General features: G+C 31.9%; 1 protein-coding gene across 1 annotated transcript; it reads right to left on the reverse strand.

Moving 5' to 3' along the window:
* Nucleotides 1-1,318: 1,318 nt before the first annotated feature.
* LOC124822173 (uncharacterized) lies at nt 1,319-16,250 on the reverse strand. Its single transcript, XM_088096563.1, has 11 exons — nt 13,509-16,250; nt 12,020-12,715; nt 10,778-11,191; nt 3,853-4,833; nt 3,615-3,727; nt 3,258-3,377; nt 3,089-3,181; nt 2,651-2,932; nt 2,454-2,534; nt 1,981-2,284; nt 1,319-1,900 (listed from the first exon to the last, which is right to left on the reverse strand). Exons 1-11 carry the CDS (start codon nt 16,231-16,233, stop codon nt 1,446-1,448), a joined length of 6,264 nt encoding a protein of 2,087 aa, XP_087952689.1. The 5' UTR covers nt 16,234-16,250; the 3' UTR covers nt 1,319-1,445.
* Between the last annotated feature and the right edge of the window lie 262 nt (nt 16,251-16,512).

Here is a 16,512-nt window from a genome sequence, read left to right on the forward strand (position 1 = left end):
ACTTTTTATTTAATTTACAAAAGATGACCTTTAAAGTTATTTTTTGTAGGTTGATGTTGAATAGAAGACATTATAAACTCATTTTGTATTATTGAATACTAAATTAATAAAAATAACATCACATTATAATATATATAAATGAGGTGTTATCTTAATTAACATTGACCGATCTTCAAGAACAATTTTAGAAGAATCAAAATAGTACATTCAAAATTTATATATTTAATTAATATTACTAATACAATAAAAATAAGTATATTATTAACTACAAAAAAATTATACATATATAAAAGACTCTTCTCCACATTTTTGAACTCATTAATAAATGAATTAGAACTAAATTTTTTCTACAATTTCTTTTTCAATGTAAATAACCATATTATCGAAAAAAAATTCATCTTCCCTTTTATTCCGCAACCTTATTTTGATAATCTTGATTTTAAAAAATAATATTTCTATTGTAGGTATATAAACAAGAAGAGTTAAAATAAGATAACGACTAATCATATTCTAAAGTATTAATATGAAACTCATCACATGTAATTCTTTTAACCTCTTTAAGAAAGGGTTCCTCTTGAACAATTAGATATTAGTATCATGCCTCAAGATATATGAAGAAGTTGATATTGTTTTATTTTTATTTTTCATATATGTAGCTTTCCTTTTATCACTTTTAAAAAATGAATCTATTATTTTATTCTTCATTAATATATACTTTTTTTAAGAAAAAAACAAAGTTTAAGACTAAAAAATAATTTATCATAATCTAATAAAAAATTGAGAGAGATAATAATTAAAAGAAAAATTCTTGATAATCAAGCTAGAATTAAAAACGATTATGAAAAAACATATAGTACATAATTTTCTTTTCGTTCTTTGTTCATAAAAAAACTATATGGTTTTATTAGTTATATATAATACAGTCTTCGAAACCTCATCATCTTCAGCTCCTTTCTAATCCACAACCAAATTGTCCACACTCAAAAATTAAACATTATTTCCTAAAGAAAATCAAGTGATCTCTAGAAGGAACTGTAACAAGATGTTCATGTTGTATGTATTGCTTGATAATTCTTAAATTGATCAGGTTACTTAAAATTGAAGTAATTTGAACGCATATAAAAAAGATTAAGTGGGTTTCTTATATGAAAAGCATTCGAGATGCTTTTAAGAAAAATTGTAGATAACCTGTTTGGTATCCATTTAATTCAAGAATTGACCTGGTTTAATGTTTCATGAATTTAAAGAAAGAATTAAACTGTTTCTAGTTTCAAGCAAAAAGATAAAAGATAAAAGATAAAAGATAAGGGGGAAAATATTTATCAAACCATGCTTCAAGAAGTACAGAACAACGACATAACACTCATTCATAGAAGAATTGCAAATCAGACTAAATGTATGTCTAAGAAGAAACATAAAATGCATCAAAGTAAAGTGTTTGCCAATCATAAAAAGTCGAAACATTTTGTGGGAGCATCAAAAAAGTTATTAAGACTTATAAGTTGTTTCTTCATATTGTGTAGTTCTTGAGTTAAATGATGGTGTCTCTTAAGAAGCTCGCCCATTTGTGCCCTTGCATGCTCCAACTTAGGATCCCTTCCCACAACACGTTGACGCATTTCATCAACCCACGACTTTTCAAATCCAAGTTGAACAACTTCATCACATAGTTTAAGGAACTCCTTTTCTCTCTCAGGATTAACACTACCAACACTTTCACTTCGAAGGAACAACAACATATCTGCCAATGTTTTCAACATAAAAGCTCGAAAGCGATCAGTGAACTTCTCACAAGCATTCCAAAGATGAGGATATGCTTCTATCGCCTCCACTAGCAGAGAAATTTGTGAATCATTCAGATCAACCAAGTGCTTATACTTTTCCAATCTTGTACGAGTATCTATAGAAGCTCTAAAATATTAGAGGAGTAGTCTAACATATAAATATAGGAAGGAAAGGAGACAAGAAAAGAGCAATAACCTGGAGTAACCACAACGTTATTATTAGAAACAATTCCTATTTCCTCTGTTTTATTCAACAAGTTCACCCCTGCTTGGATTTTGATATTTTTGTATGGTGCTATTTCTGTCTTGTCTTCATTCATCACATTATCTTGTTTAACAGCCTGGGAATCTTGTGGAAGTATATTTGCACCGCTTGAGTTGTGAATTGTAACACCACTAACCAAGCTAATGTTATCTCCACCAATTGGCAAGGTTTTAATTGTAGCTCCCTCTGTTGCAGCTCCACCGTTGCTCCTTTCTCTTCCTATTTCCTCAATATTCTATTCATCACCAATGGAAAAGTAATGTTTGTGTATATTTGAACTTATAACTTCTAAAAACATTTGTTTCATAATGTACATCATGTGTTGGTACCTCAATATTCTTTAACCATGTTTACAAGTATTTTTATGCAAGAGTTACAATACAAGTTTGAGACGAACTTCTTACCTCTAAAACATAAGTTGGAATTGCAAGTTTATCTGATGTCGTAGTTTTTCTAATGTTGTTTGCCTCTGTTTCATCAGTACGCTTTACATGCACAAAGTTATGTTGATTAGTTGGTAAGTCAAGTTTCGTTTTGTGCTTGTTTAAATTTCTTCCATTATGTATCATTTTCAGAAGATTAAAAGAAAATATGTAAATACCTGAGTCACGTTTGGAGAAGAAATGACTGGAAAGTTTTGCTCCATAGCTTGTGGGTCTGATGTCATTTCACTTTTTCTGTCTATTTTTTGGAGCTCTTCTATTTCCGACTCTAGTGTTTTGGTTTCAATTTTGTTATGTTGACCTACCATTTTAACTCTGCTCTCCAACATAGATTGATTGTTATCATTGACTTGTGAAGAACATGGTTGAATTTCAGATGTAGATGGATCTTCACGGTTCATTTGAAGGGGAGAAGTGTTTTTTGGAGTAGGATCCATTTCCTGCTGAAAACAATTCATCATAAAAAGCTAGGATACTTTTTTGTGATAGATAGCCTCTGGAATAATTTATTTCCTTGGGTTGTTATTTATTAACCATTCATTTCTAGTAAATTATTTAGAAAAATGAGCATATTTAGTTTGTGTAAGGTTACTTACCTGAGACGTTTTGATGGTACTTTGAGTTTGTCCAAATTGATTTTGTTGGTCTGTGAAGTGTGATCCAGTGGTTGATTTTGCATCGACCAACTCCTATATGAAGTGATGAATATTAAGTGATTTTCCATTCACTCACTCAAATATTTAGAAGAGCTTAAAGTACAATTACCTGTGAATATGTTTCACAATTAGACTTTCCATCCACCTCTGAATTTATTGAAGTTGCAGGAGCCACTTCCTTTGAACCATAATCTTTCTCGATAAATTTCTTATCTGATTCTTCTTTAATCTAATCAACGATAAAGTATATAGAAAAGGAGCATCTCAATAAGTCAGTTTTTTTTAGAATAATAATAGATATAAATGAAAAGACTGTTTTTCAATTAATGAATTGAGTCTCAAAAAAATAAGATGAAGTTTGTCAAATTTTAGTGAAGCAAGTGATGGTGTGTACTATAGTTTAATGTCATTATTGTTATGATTGACAACTCAGTAGGCTAAGTTGGATAGGTTGATTAGTTCTGACCTGTGAAGAAGGCAACTCAGTAGAATTGTTGTTTGTAGAAACTTCATCTAATTTCTTTATTTCATACATTAGTTGCGAAATAACCCCATGATAAATTTCAGAGTTTCCCAAACCTGTAGTTCAAGTGTATAGTTAAGGACTTCGTTTAACAATGAAACGCAAACAGAAAATATTTCTATATAAAGTTTCCATCGTAACATGTAATGTTTGTAACAACATATCCATGCATAGTACTTACCTTCCAAATGAAGATTTTGTTGGAGTTCTTGAGAAGTAGTTGTTGAAGTCAAAGAGAGTTTTGGACAATTGCGGATAATGCGATGCTTCACATTTGAAAATATAGTCTCTTGGTGAAAATTTGAAAGATGCATAAATATTATAACTTTCAATTGTGGAAGTTGAACTTTGGTCTTCCCAGTCTCATCGTATTCGCATGCAATAAACTCTTGTAGTTCAGTGGCTTCCTTTATGATTAGAATCTTCAAGTTGGAAAGATCATTGGATGCAGATACAGAGGTGAAACTTTTCAACTTATGGCATTCTTCAATAAACAATGATTCTAGTTTGGGGAAGCATGGTTGAATAAACCTTTTATCCTCCAAATCCTCTTCAATTATCTGTCTTAATTCCTCGCATTCACTTACTTTTAGATAATTCAACTCTGGTAAGGATTGCAGCATAGATTGAGGAAATATTACTTCCAATTTTTCACACTCTCGTATTATTAATGAGTTGAGATGCTGGAGAGTAAATGAGTTATTGGTAGTCACCCAAATACGAGTCATTTTAGGTAGACCAAACAACTTCAAATCTTCTAACTTTAAACTGACTTGTTGTCCCATCATCCAATCTCCATTGTTGGCATTGCTCATGCTTAGAGTTTGATGAGTGGGAAAGTGGTTCTGAATATTCACTATGCCCCCAACAAAAGGCATTACGAATATATCTTGCAATGAGTCACATCTCCAAATATTTACCCTTTTCAAACTTGAGAACATTGAAAGATCACTCTTGAATTCATGCTTATCTTCAACCATGTTTTCCTTTTTATTTCTTTTCACTCTTTCAGGAGTTACTATATGTTTCAAGCCATAACAGAATGATATCCTCAATTCTTCTAATGAAGTCAAGGTCTTAGCTACAGATGTCGTGAACAATGAGTCCAACATTGGACATGAATATATCTCAAGATATGTCAGGCTAGACAGAGAAAACGATCCTGAAAATCAATTATAAATAAAAATGTTAATAAATTAAGAATCCATTCTTATTTTCAATACATTGATCTCGATGAACTAAAACCACAAACTCAAACATCCAATAATCAACTCATAATGATGAAAAATAATTATCCCATACAATTTTATTATCTCACTTCACATTTTCATCATCCTATTACTTTTTTAATCTCTATATTTACACCAACTTCTTCTTAATTTTAGTTCCTATCTCTAAAATTGTATCATTTTTCATATGTAAAATTGTATCTTTTTTCAGATGTAAAGATTGTTAGTTATTTTAACGTGTTAATAAACAGTCCTATTTTATAGGATTGAGTGGGTCAAATTAGTGACTTAGTTTTCGCCTAAACTAGTGGCATCAGTTTCATGATTTTTTGTTCTGTTATTATTCTGTTTTGTCCAGAGTCTCTGTAAAGCTTTTATAAAAGCTTCTTTCGTATGGCTGAATAAGAGATGCAATCTTTTCACATATTCACTGTGCCATCTGTGTTTATTAAAACTTAACAATTGGTATCAGAGCTCCGCAAGGGGCCTGATCCAAGGAGAGTAAAGAGAGCATCCAGATCTAGAGTGCAACGCTGATACAGTGAGTGTAAAGTCATGACTACTTCAGAGAAATATGTTCAACCAGCCATTCCAAGGTTTGATGGACATTATGATTTTTGGTCCATGACTATGGAAACTTTTCTACGTAGCAAAGAACTATGGCAGCTAGTGGAGAGTGGAATACCAACACTTGGTGCAACACCCACTGAGGCGAAAAGGAAGAATGTCGCTGAGGCACAACTAAAGGATCTGAAGGTGAAGAATTTTTTGTTTCAAGCTATTGATCGAGAAATTCTCGAAACAATGTTGGACAAAAGCACATCACAAAAAATCTGGAGATCAATGCAGCAAAAATATCAGGGATCAACGAGGGTCAAACGTGCTCAACTTCAAGCACTTCGACGTGAGTTTGAACTACTGGCGATGAAGGACGGCGAGAAGATTGACAGTTACCTTGGGCGCACACTCACTGTTGTTAACAAAATGAAATCTAATGGTGAAGTAATGGATTCCAGCACAGTGGTTAGCAAGATACTCAGATCTTTAACCCCAAACTTCAACTATGTAGTATGTTCTATCGAGGAGTCCAATGACTTGAATACTCTGAGTCTTGATGATCTTCATGGCAGCCTGCTCGTTCATGAACAACGAATGCAGAATTTTCAACCAGAAGAACAAGTCTTGAAAGTTACACATGATGATAAAGCGGGAACAGGTCGTGGTCGTGGACGCAGTTCCCGTGGGCGTGGGAGAGGCCGTGGAAGACAGCCTTTCAACAAGGCACTAATTGAATGTTTTCAATGCCATAAGCTAGGACATTTTCAGTATGAGTGCCCTAGTGTTGAGAAACAAACTCATTATACAATGTTTGAAGAAGTCGAAGCTGAGGAAGAGATTCTGTTGGTCGCATATGAAGAGGTGACACATTCTGTTCAAATGGAGGATTGGTTTTTGGATTCTGGTTGCAGTAACCACATGACAGGAAATAAGCAATGGTTCACAGAAATACATGAAGAAAGATCCCATAAATTTGTCAAGCTCGGTAATGATACAAAAATGGAGGTTGCTGCAAAAGGAAGCATACGGGTACAGATCAATAATATGACCCACGTTATTTCTGATGTTTATTATGTTCCAAAACTTAAAACCAATCTCTTAAGTTTGGGACAACTTCAAGAGAAAGGACTTACCATTCTGATTCAACATGGTGCATGCAAAATATTTCATCAAGATAAAGGATTGATCATTCACACTACCATGCAAAGGAACCGAATGTTCTGTTTGTCAGCTTCAACGTTTACTCAACATTCTCAGTGTTTCCAAGTGGAAGATATCTCAGAACAAGAAACGCAATTATGGCATAGACGATTTGGTCACCTCAATTTCAGAGGACTCAATACACTTGTGCAAAAGCAAATGGTAATCGGACTACCCTCTTTGAAAATTTCAACAGCTGTGTGCACTACATGTCTTGTGGGTAAACAACACCGTGATACCATACCCAAGTCAAGTTCTTGGCGCGCATCAACTAAATTACAGTTAGTTCATGCTGATGTATGTGGTCCGATCACACCAATTTCAAACAGCCGCAAACGGTACATATTATGTTTTGTTGATGATTATTCTCGTAAGACATGGGTTTATTTTTTGCATGACAAATCTGAAACTTTTAATACATTCAAGAGTTTCAAAGCCTGTGTTGAAAAAGAAGCTGGCACTCATATCACTTGTTTGAGAACTGACAGAGGAGGGGAATTCACATCCAAGGAGTTCTCTAATTTTTGTACTCATCATGGTATCTCTAGACAACTGACAGCTGCGTACACTCCTCAACAGAACGGAGTTGCCGAGCGCAAGAATCGCACCATTATGAATGCAGTACGATCTGTGCTTCATGAAAAACAAGTTCCAAAGTCTTTTTGGCCTGAGGCAGTAAGATGGTGTGTTCATGTTCAAAATCGAAGTCCCACTACTGCTGTAGATCATGGAACTCTGGAAGAGGCATGGAGTGGAATAAAACCTCGTGTTGATTACTTCCAAACATTTGGATGTATTGCACACGTTCATATTCCAGATCAAAAAAGAAGCAAATTAGATGACAAGAGTCACACATGTGTTCTTTTGGGTGTGAGTGATGAAGCAAAAGCTTACAAACTTTTTGATCCCATTTCAAAAAAGGTAATTGTAAGCAGGGATGTGGTCTTTGAAGAAGACAAAAGCTGGAGTTGGCACAAAGGTGTAATTGAGAGTACACCTCCTGTTGTTCTTGATATGGAGAGTCTAGATAAAGAAGAGAGTGACATTGTTGATTCTAATGTTGATTCTACACCTCAACCTATTACACCTAGAGGTAGCAATAATAGTTCAGAATTGCCTGAATCAACTTCTATTTTAGAATCCACTGATCCTCCAGTTGAAGGGAGGGCATCAAGGACTCGACGCCAACCCGTGTGGATGACCGATTATGAAACCAATTTGGTTGCAGAAGAGGAAAGCTTGCTAGCAATGTTGACCACCAATTGTAAGGATCCTCAAACCTTTGAGGAAGCTAGTAAAAGTCAAAAATGGAAGGAGGCCATGGACGCTGAGATGCAAGCAATTGAAAGAAATAACACATGGGATCTAGTTGATCCACCTGAAGGCGTGCAACCCATAGGTGTGAAATGGGTTTTTAAAACAAAGCTCAATGAAAAAGGACAGGTAGATAAATATAAAGCCCGCTTAGTAGCAAAAGGATATGCTCAAAAATATGGCATCAACTATACAGAAGTCTTTGCTCCTGTTGCTAGGCTTGATACAGTGAGAGTATTGTTAGCTGTGGCTGCTCATAATGCGTGGGAAGTGTTTCAGCTTGATGTAAAAAGTGCTTTCTTGCATGGTGAAATTCAAGAAGAAATTTACGTTCATCAACCTGTTGGTTTTATCAAGAAAGGCAAAGAAAGACAAATATACAAGTTGAGAAAGGCTCTATACGGGCTCAAGCAGGCCCCACGAGCCTGGTATAGTAAAATTGAAACATATTTTGCCAAAGAAAATTTTACACGTTGTCCGAGTGAACACACCTTGTTCACGAAACAGGTTAAAGGTAGTACTTTAATAGTTAGCTTATATGTGGATGATTTGATATTTACTGGAAATAACAAAGCTATATGTGAAGAGTTTAAACACTCAATGCAGTTGGAGTTTGACATGACAGATTTGGGCAAGATGAAACACTTTTTGGGAATAGAAGTTATACAAAATGAAACAGGCATCTTTATTTGCCAAAGACAATATGCACGTGATATCCTAGCACGCTTTAATATGTTGAACAGCAACCCAGTACGAAATCCCATGGTACCGGGAACCATTTTATCCAAGGACGAAGCAGGAATTCCAGTAGATGTTACACAGTTTAAACAAGCTATTGGCAGTCTCATGTACTTGACTGTCACGCGGCCAGATTTGATGTTTGGAGTCAGTTTACTTAGTAGGTATATGGCCAATCCCAAGGAGTCACATTGGACAGCAACAAAACGAATTCTCAGGTATTTAAAAGGCACTACTAAATATGGTCTCTTCTATCAAAAGGGAAGGAAGATGAGCTTCACTGCCTATAGTGACAGCAACTATGCAGGGGATTCAGATGATAGGAGAAGTACTACTGGTTCAGTGTTTATGATTGGAACTGCAGCAGTATCATGGGCTTCAAAAAAACAGCCTGTGGTAAGCCTTTCAACCACTGAGGCTGAATATATTGCTGCAGCATATTGTGCTTGTCAATGTATTTGGCTCAAACGAATTCTAGAGCATCTTGGAATAGAAAGAAAAGAAACTACTGAGATTCTCTGTGATAATAGTTCTACTATACAACTGTCCAAGAATCCTGTTTGTCATGGTAGGAGTAAACATATTGCAGTAAGGTTCCACTTTCTCAGAGATTTAGTTAATGATCAAGTTATCACATTGAAATACTGCAATACAAATGAGCAAGCAGCTGACATTATGACAAAAGCCTTGAAGCTTGAGCAGTTTGAAAAACTTAGAAGTATGCTTGGAATGCTGGCACTGGATGAAATAAGCTAAAGCTTAAGGGAGGGATTGTTAGTTATTTTAACGTGTTAATAAACAGTCCTATTTTATAGGATTGAGTGGGTCAAATTAGTGACTTAGTTTTCGCCTAAACTAGTGGCATCAGTTTCATGATTTTTTGTTCTGTTATTATTCTGTTTTGTCCAGAGTCTCTGTAAAGCTTTTATAAAAGCTTCTTTCGTATGGCTGAATAAGAGATGCAATCTTTTCACATATTCACTGTGCCATCTGTGTTTATTAAAACTTAACAAAGATACTATTTGTGATTTATTTTATTCGTAAGATTATATATATATATATATATATATATATATATATATATATATATTATGTTGTTATATTAGATTATATTATGTCTTATTTCTGGAGTTTAATGGAAAGAATCACTTCAAAAAGATTAAACGATCTCAAAAGTTAAATTTAGTCATTATATATATGTTATTTCTGGAGTTTAATAGAAAGAATGACTTCAAAAAATTAAACGATTTCAAAAGTTGAATTTAGTGATTTCTTTTTCATGTTTTATTATATTTGTATTCTGTTTTAACAAAAAGTTTCTCCTCTCCATGTAGGAATTTTTTCACTTAATAACTAGAGTAAACTATTTAATGTTAACTATACTTTTTTAATAAATTATACTTATATTTTTATTTTTCAAAATAATAATAGAGTGACACATATTTATATTTATGATATGTATTTACATTTATGTGATATATATTATAAAAATAAAATGATCATAAAAAATAATTTTTTATATTTTAAAAGAAAATTTTAAAGTAAAGAAAAGAAAAAATAATATTAAATGAGTTTAAAAACTTTATACATGTCAAACTATATTTTTTTATATATAATATACGTTTTCTAGATTCTACATAAACCTTTCATTTATTAAGGAAAAAAAAGTTTTTTACACCGCAATTCATATATAACATACATTCTACATATTTATTTTTTAATTACACTTTATATTTTAATAAAATATTAATTTATTTGAGTTTTGAGTGAGAGTGTAAAGAATATGGATGTCAGCATATTAATACTCTTAAAAATATTATATTGTCAGTTTTTTAAAATATTATAATTATATATCTAATAAGGAGATTATTGCAATTATGAAAAAAAATATAATTTAAGAATAAGAGGAATAATAATTATTGTGAACGGTTTTTGGAAATAATTTAGTTGCTTTTTCATTTTTCTTACGTGTGGTTTCCATATGGATTTATTTAATTATTTGAGCGTAAATTTTATTTAATTTGCAAAACAACATAAGATGCTTATAATGTAATATGGGAAAGGTACCTGAGCTATTGTTCACAGTAGATACTGATGGAATTGAAATGGTTGTAGGAGAAACTTTGACTTTGTTAGATTCAAAATGCTGCTCATCATCTTCCTCAACAATTTCATTTGTTTCTTTATGGTCTGCTGACTCAATTATTTGTTCTAGCATATTACAATATTCAATCCAAAGCATTTTCAAACTTGGAAACATTGAAAGATGACTTTTAAATTCATGCTCATATTCAACCATGTTTTCCTTTTTATTTCTTTTGACTCTTGCAGGAGTTACTATATGCTTCAAACCATTACACTTAGATATCCTCAATTCTTCTAATGAAATCAAGGTCTTAGCTACAGATGTCGTAAACAATGAGTCCAACATTGGACATGATTCTATCCCAAGATTTGTCAGGCTAGAGAGAGAAAATGATCCTGAAAAAACAATATTATAAATAACAAAAGTGTTAGTCAATAAAAATTTCATTCTTATTTTAAATACATTGATCTCTACAAACTAAAATCACAAATCCAAACATCAAATAATCAGCTAATAATAACGATGAAACCACTTCACATTTTCACCATTTTTTTTTAATAATTTCATATTTAATTACTTTTTTAATCTCTATATTTACACCAATTTATCTTAATTTTAGTTCCTATCTCTAAAACTGTATCATTTTTCATATGTAAAGTTGTATCTTTTCTCATATGTAAAGATACTATTTGTGGTTTATTTTATTCGTAAGATTATATATATATATATATATATATATATATATATATATATATATTATTTATGTTGTTATATTGGATTATATTATGTCTTATTTCTGGAGTTTAATGGAAAGAATCACTTCAAAAAGATTAAACGGTTTCAAAAGTTAGATTTAGTCATTTCTTTTTCATGTTATATTATATTTGTTTTCTGTTTTAACAAAAAGTAGGAATCTTTTTCACTTAATAATGAGAGTAAACTATTTAATGTTAACTATACTTTTTTTTAATAAATTATACTGATATTTTTATTTTTCAAAATAATGATAGAGTGTCACATCCGCGTATCTACAATTTTGTACTTTTTAAAAATATTCACCTTAATAAAAATATTTTACAATATGATTTTTCCCTAAAAACGAATTAGATATTTATGCATAAGGTGTGGGTTTCCATATGGATTTATTTAATTATCTTGAGCATAAATTTAATTGAATTTGAAAAACAAAATAAGATGCTTATAATGTAATTTGGGAAACGTACCTGAGCTATTGCTCACAATTTCGTTTGTTTCTTCGCAGTGTGCAGGTGGAAGAACTTCCTCAATTATTTGTTCTAACATATTGCAATTTCCAATTACAAGTATTTTCAATTGAGTTAAGCCTCTTCTGATATTGGCTGAGAATACATGTTTTAATTCTTTACATCCATGTATCTGCACTTGTTGAAGATTTTGAAAAATTTTGGATTGTATCGAATGCCCATTTGTGAATTGATCTTCACTTTTCTTTGTTTTGTCATCATCAACTACTATATGCTTCAATTTGGAACAATTGATTATGTCTAATATTTTCAACTCTGTCATTCTTTCAGCAATGACATATGTGAAGAGACATGTTAATTGTTTGCAACGTTCTATATATAGTTTCTCTAATTTTTCGAAAGACCCATTGACAGGTGTTGCAAATATATCTTGCAACGAGTCACAATCCCAAATAAATACACTTCTCAAATTTGAGAACATTGAAAGATCACTTTCAAATTCATGCTCATCTTCAACCATGTTTTTCTTTCTTTTCACTCTTTCAGAAGTTACTATATGCTTCAAACCATCACAGTTATATATTTTCAATTCTTCCAATGAAGTCAAGGTCTTAGCCACAGATGTTGTAAACAATGAACCCAACATTGAACATGAAGATATTCCAAGAAATTCAAGATTAGACAGAGAAAACGATCCTGAAAAACCATTATAAATAACAAAAATATTAGTTAATTAAAAATTCCTTTCTTATTTTCAATACATTGATCTCCACCAACTAATATCACAAATCCAAACATCAAATAATCAGCTAATAATAACGATGAAACCACTGCACATTTTCACCATCCTTTTTTCTTTTAATAATTTCATATTTAATTACTTTTTTAATCTCTATTTACAATAATTCCATCTTAATTTCCTATATTCTAATATAGTATATTTTTTAATCTGTAAAGATACCATTTGTATTTTATTTTACTCATCAAGGTAATATATATAAACTGAAAGATATGTTCATAAATAGATAGATTAAAAGAGAAAATTTTGTAACCAAAGCGATCGATTGAGTAAATAGTTTATAATTTTATATGGAAAATTAATATTTAAAATTCGAATTCAAATATATTTCCCTTTTCTCTTACTACGTGACAAATATCATATATAATGTTTTAACAATTAATTTTCTTATATTTTTCATATACGACAATGTATTCATAATATTAATGGAAGAAAACCCAAAACTTATCCCACAAATTTATCTAAACAACTACATTAAAATATAACTGTAAGGTAAGAAACATACTCATTTGATAAATTTCAAACAAAAATCTAAATTGAATTCTTAAGGAATGGAGCCAGTTTTAATTGGTTAATAGATTCAGGGAATTAATTGATAAAATTAAATTATAAATAGCTATTACCAAAACTTTTATTGAATTTGAAGAAAAGAATAAGATTCTTATGAGATATGTAATATGGAAAAGGTACCTGAGGAGTTACTCTGCACATCTTCTTCTACAATTTCATTTGTTTCTTCGCAGTGTGCTGGTGGAAGAACTTCCTCAATTATTTGTTCTAACATATTGCAATTTTCAATTTCAAGTATTTTCAATTGAGTTAGGCCTCCTGTGATATTGGCTGAGAATACATGTTTTAATTCTCCACATCCATATATTCTCACTTGTTGAAGATTCTGGAAAATTTTGGATTGCATGGAATGCCCAATTGTAAATTGATCTTCATTTTCCTTTGTTTTGTCAATTGTGAAGAGACATGTTAATTGTTTGCAATCTGCTATATATAACTTCTCTAATTTTTCAAAAGACCCATTGGCAGGTAGACAACCATGCCATAAAGTTTTTAGATGATTCATGTGGATGATCTCCATATAACGTAACTTGGAGAAAATATTTTCCATCTTACTCAAATGATTGCTAGTGTCAATCAAACACTCTATTTCTTCACAATCACGTATCCTCAGTTCTTTCAACTCATTCATACCTTCTTCAATTTCAAATATATCAGGCATCATATTTTTTGCACCTCCCTTAATATTTGCTACAAATAGCTCTTTTGCTTTTTTGGCCAAACCTTTAATAACCTCATTTGATATGTCAAAATAATTAATTCCTAAAGTTCTCTCATAAGAGAAAAACTCTTGAAATCTATAATAAGTATGAAAATTATATTCTAATATAATTCCATACCTTTGCAGCTTTTGGGGGACACTAAATGAGTTAGAGAATTTAACACTTTCTTCCTTTCGATCTTTCCAGTAGTCTTTAAAAATATACAATTCTTCTAGAAATGGGATTCTTTTGATCTCTTCAAAAATATTGCTTTCAATGTCACAACTTTTAAAGTCTAACAACTTCAAGTTTGTAAGTGTTGTGAGTGCAACATCAGTTTGCAAGTCAAGGAACGAAGGCAATGAACAATGATGAAACGAAAGACTTTGCAGTTTCTTCATATCTCTCACAAATGAAATGTCTCTCAATGCAAAGTATTGAAGGACTAGACAACAGAGATTGGTTAATGTTTTGAAAGAGGTTGTTGACAACTGCAACCGATCGTCGTTTTTATTGGTCATAATCAAAACTCTAAGTTTTCCCATTCTTTCAAAAATTCCATCAGATACTTCTGATTTTGTTTGTATAGTTAAAAATTCAAGATTGGAACAATCCACATCATCTGGAAATTTCACACACCATAGATATCTTATCGAACCTTGCTCCAAACTTACATCCTTTTCCACTTCACACTTGATGATCTTATTTTCATTCTTTGCTATCCAATGGGCTACATCACGAACCAAGTCATGCATTTTGACACGTTCATCATCCGCCTCCAACAATAAACAAGAACTTACAAGTTTGATTTTGGCTGCAGTCACTTCAGTCCTTACCGCTTCATATGTTTCAACTTCTCCAGCCACACCTAACCCTATTGCACATCTTATTAAACATTCCACTGGAATCTCATAATCTTCGGGGAATACAGAACACAACAGGAAAAGTGATTTAGCTTCATCAGTATCTAGATTATCGTAGCTCAACTGCAGACACTTATAGGGATCTCGCAAACCTTTTGCAATATTGATCGACTTAGAACTTTTCAATTTATTCAACGCAGCAAGCCATATCGCCTCTTCTTTTCCATTCAAGCTACTGGCAACAGCTACAATGGCAACAGGTAATCCTTTACATTCTTTCGAAATTGATTTTGCCAAATGCTTGATGTTTTTAGACATAGGTGCTTTGTTTTGGAAGAGAGTCCACGCTTCTTCATCAGTTAAGATGGGTAGATAAATCTTTTTTTGACAATGCATTGAAATACAAACATCTTCGGATCTAGTGGTAATGAGAATCTTGCAGCCTTTATGGTATTCAGAGGAGGGAATCCCTATGCGACCAAAATCAAGTTTTTCCCACACATCATCCACAATGATAAGAATTTTTTTCTCCTGCATTAGTCTCATGCACAACCGTTGAGATCTTTCCATTTGTTGATCTTCTGGAAATTTATAATGCAATGAACTTGCAATTTTGTCTTGAATAGTTGAAACTTCTACTGTACTAGACACAGGAGCAAAAATAACTTTGTCAAAAAGATGCTCAGCGTCTGCTATCTTCTTAACTTCCATTGCTAATGTGGTTTTACCACAACCCCCCATCCCGTACAATCCAATCATCGCAACTCCATCATCTTTCAGTGCTTCCATTAGTTGATCAAAAGCAGATTTTCTACTGTCAAAATTAATACTTTTTTCTGTGAGAATATCAAAAGTGTTTGAAGGAATTGAGGCAATGTGTTGAAGTTCTATATATTGTCTACCTTCTTGAATGATCTTTTGAAGGTCTATTTTTTTAATTGCCAACTTCTTTCCTAAACGGTATCGCCAAATCCAATTTGGACAGTATCCAAAAAAACAACTCTTTTTGGCATTTGTCTCTTTCAGCAAACTATTCACATATTTTGAATTAATGTTTGCATTCTCCAACCATTTATCAATAACTCCAGCAGTCTCTAAGGTTTGTTTTCGAGCACGTATGACACGATCATCTACATCCTTTATCGTTTGGATCAAGTTGTCTTCTTCTTTATCAAGCTCTTTAACAAAACTATTAAAGCGAAGGGAGTATTGTAATTGATTAATAGCCCCACATGCCACGTCTTTTAAAACATCAGACAAAAATCCATTCAGAATGTCCATCAGTTCACTCTACTGGATTCAACTTAAATAACCTGATAGTACAGATATAAGAGATAAAGAAACATAATTAGTTTTGTACCCAATTAAGAACCAACTCAATAAGTACAAATTTTTATTAGTAAAAAAACAGGCTAATTTCACAAAATGATACGTAAAACTAACCAATATAAGCATCATTTCATAATTTTAAAGAACAATTTTTTTAAAACAAAAAAGTTTAAGTTAAATGAAAAATAAATATTCTAATTTAAAAATAGTTATGACTTTTCTAATTTTGTT

This window comes from Vigna umbellata, chromosome 1, assembly GCF_029865625.1.
Source record: "Vigna umbellata cultivar VRB3 chromosome 1, Vumbellata_1.0, whole genome shotgun sequence".
Classification (NCBI taxonomy): Eukaryota; Viridiplantae; Streptophyta; class Magnoliopsida; order Fabales; family Fabaceae; genus Vigna; species Vigna umbellata.

Coding starts and splice junctions, on each gene's coding strand:
- LOC124822173 (XM_088096563.1), bottom strand. CDS start 16,233: ATGGACATTCTGAATGGATTTTTGTCTGATGTTTTAAAAGACGTGGCA. Junction 11,192..12,019: donor AATTGTGAGCAATAGCTCAG/GTACGTTTCCCA, acceptor TTGTTTTTTCAG/GATCATTTTCTCTCTCTAGC. Junction 3,182..3,257: donor ATTGTGAAACATATTCACAG/GTAATTGTACTT, acceptor CACTTCATATAG/GAGTTGGTCGATGCAAAATC.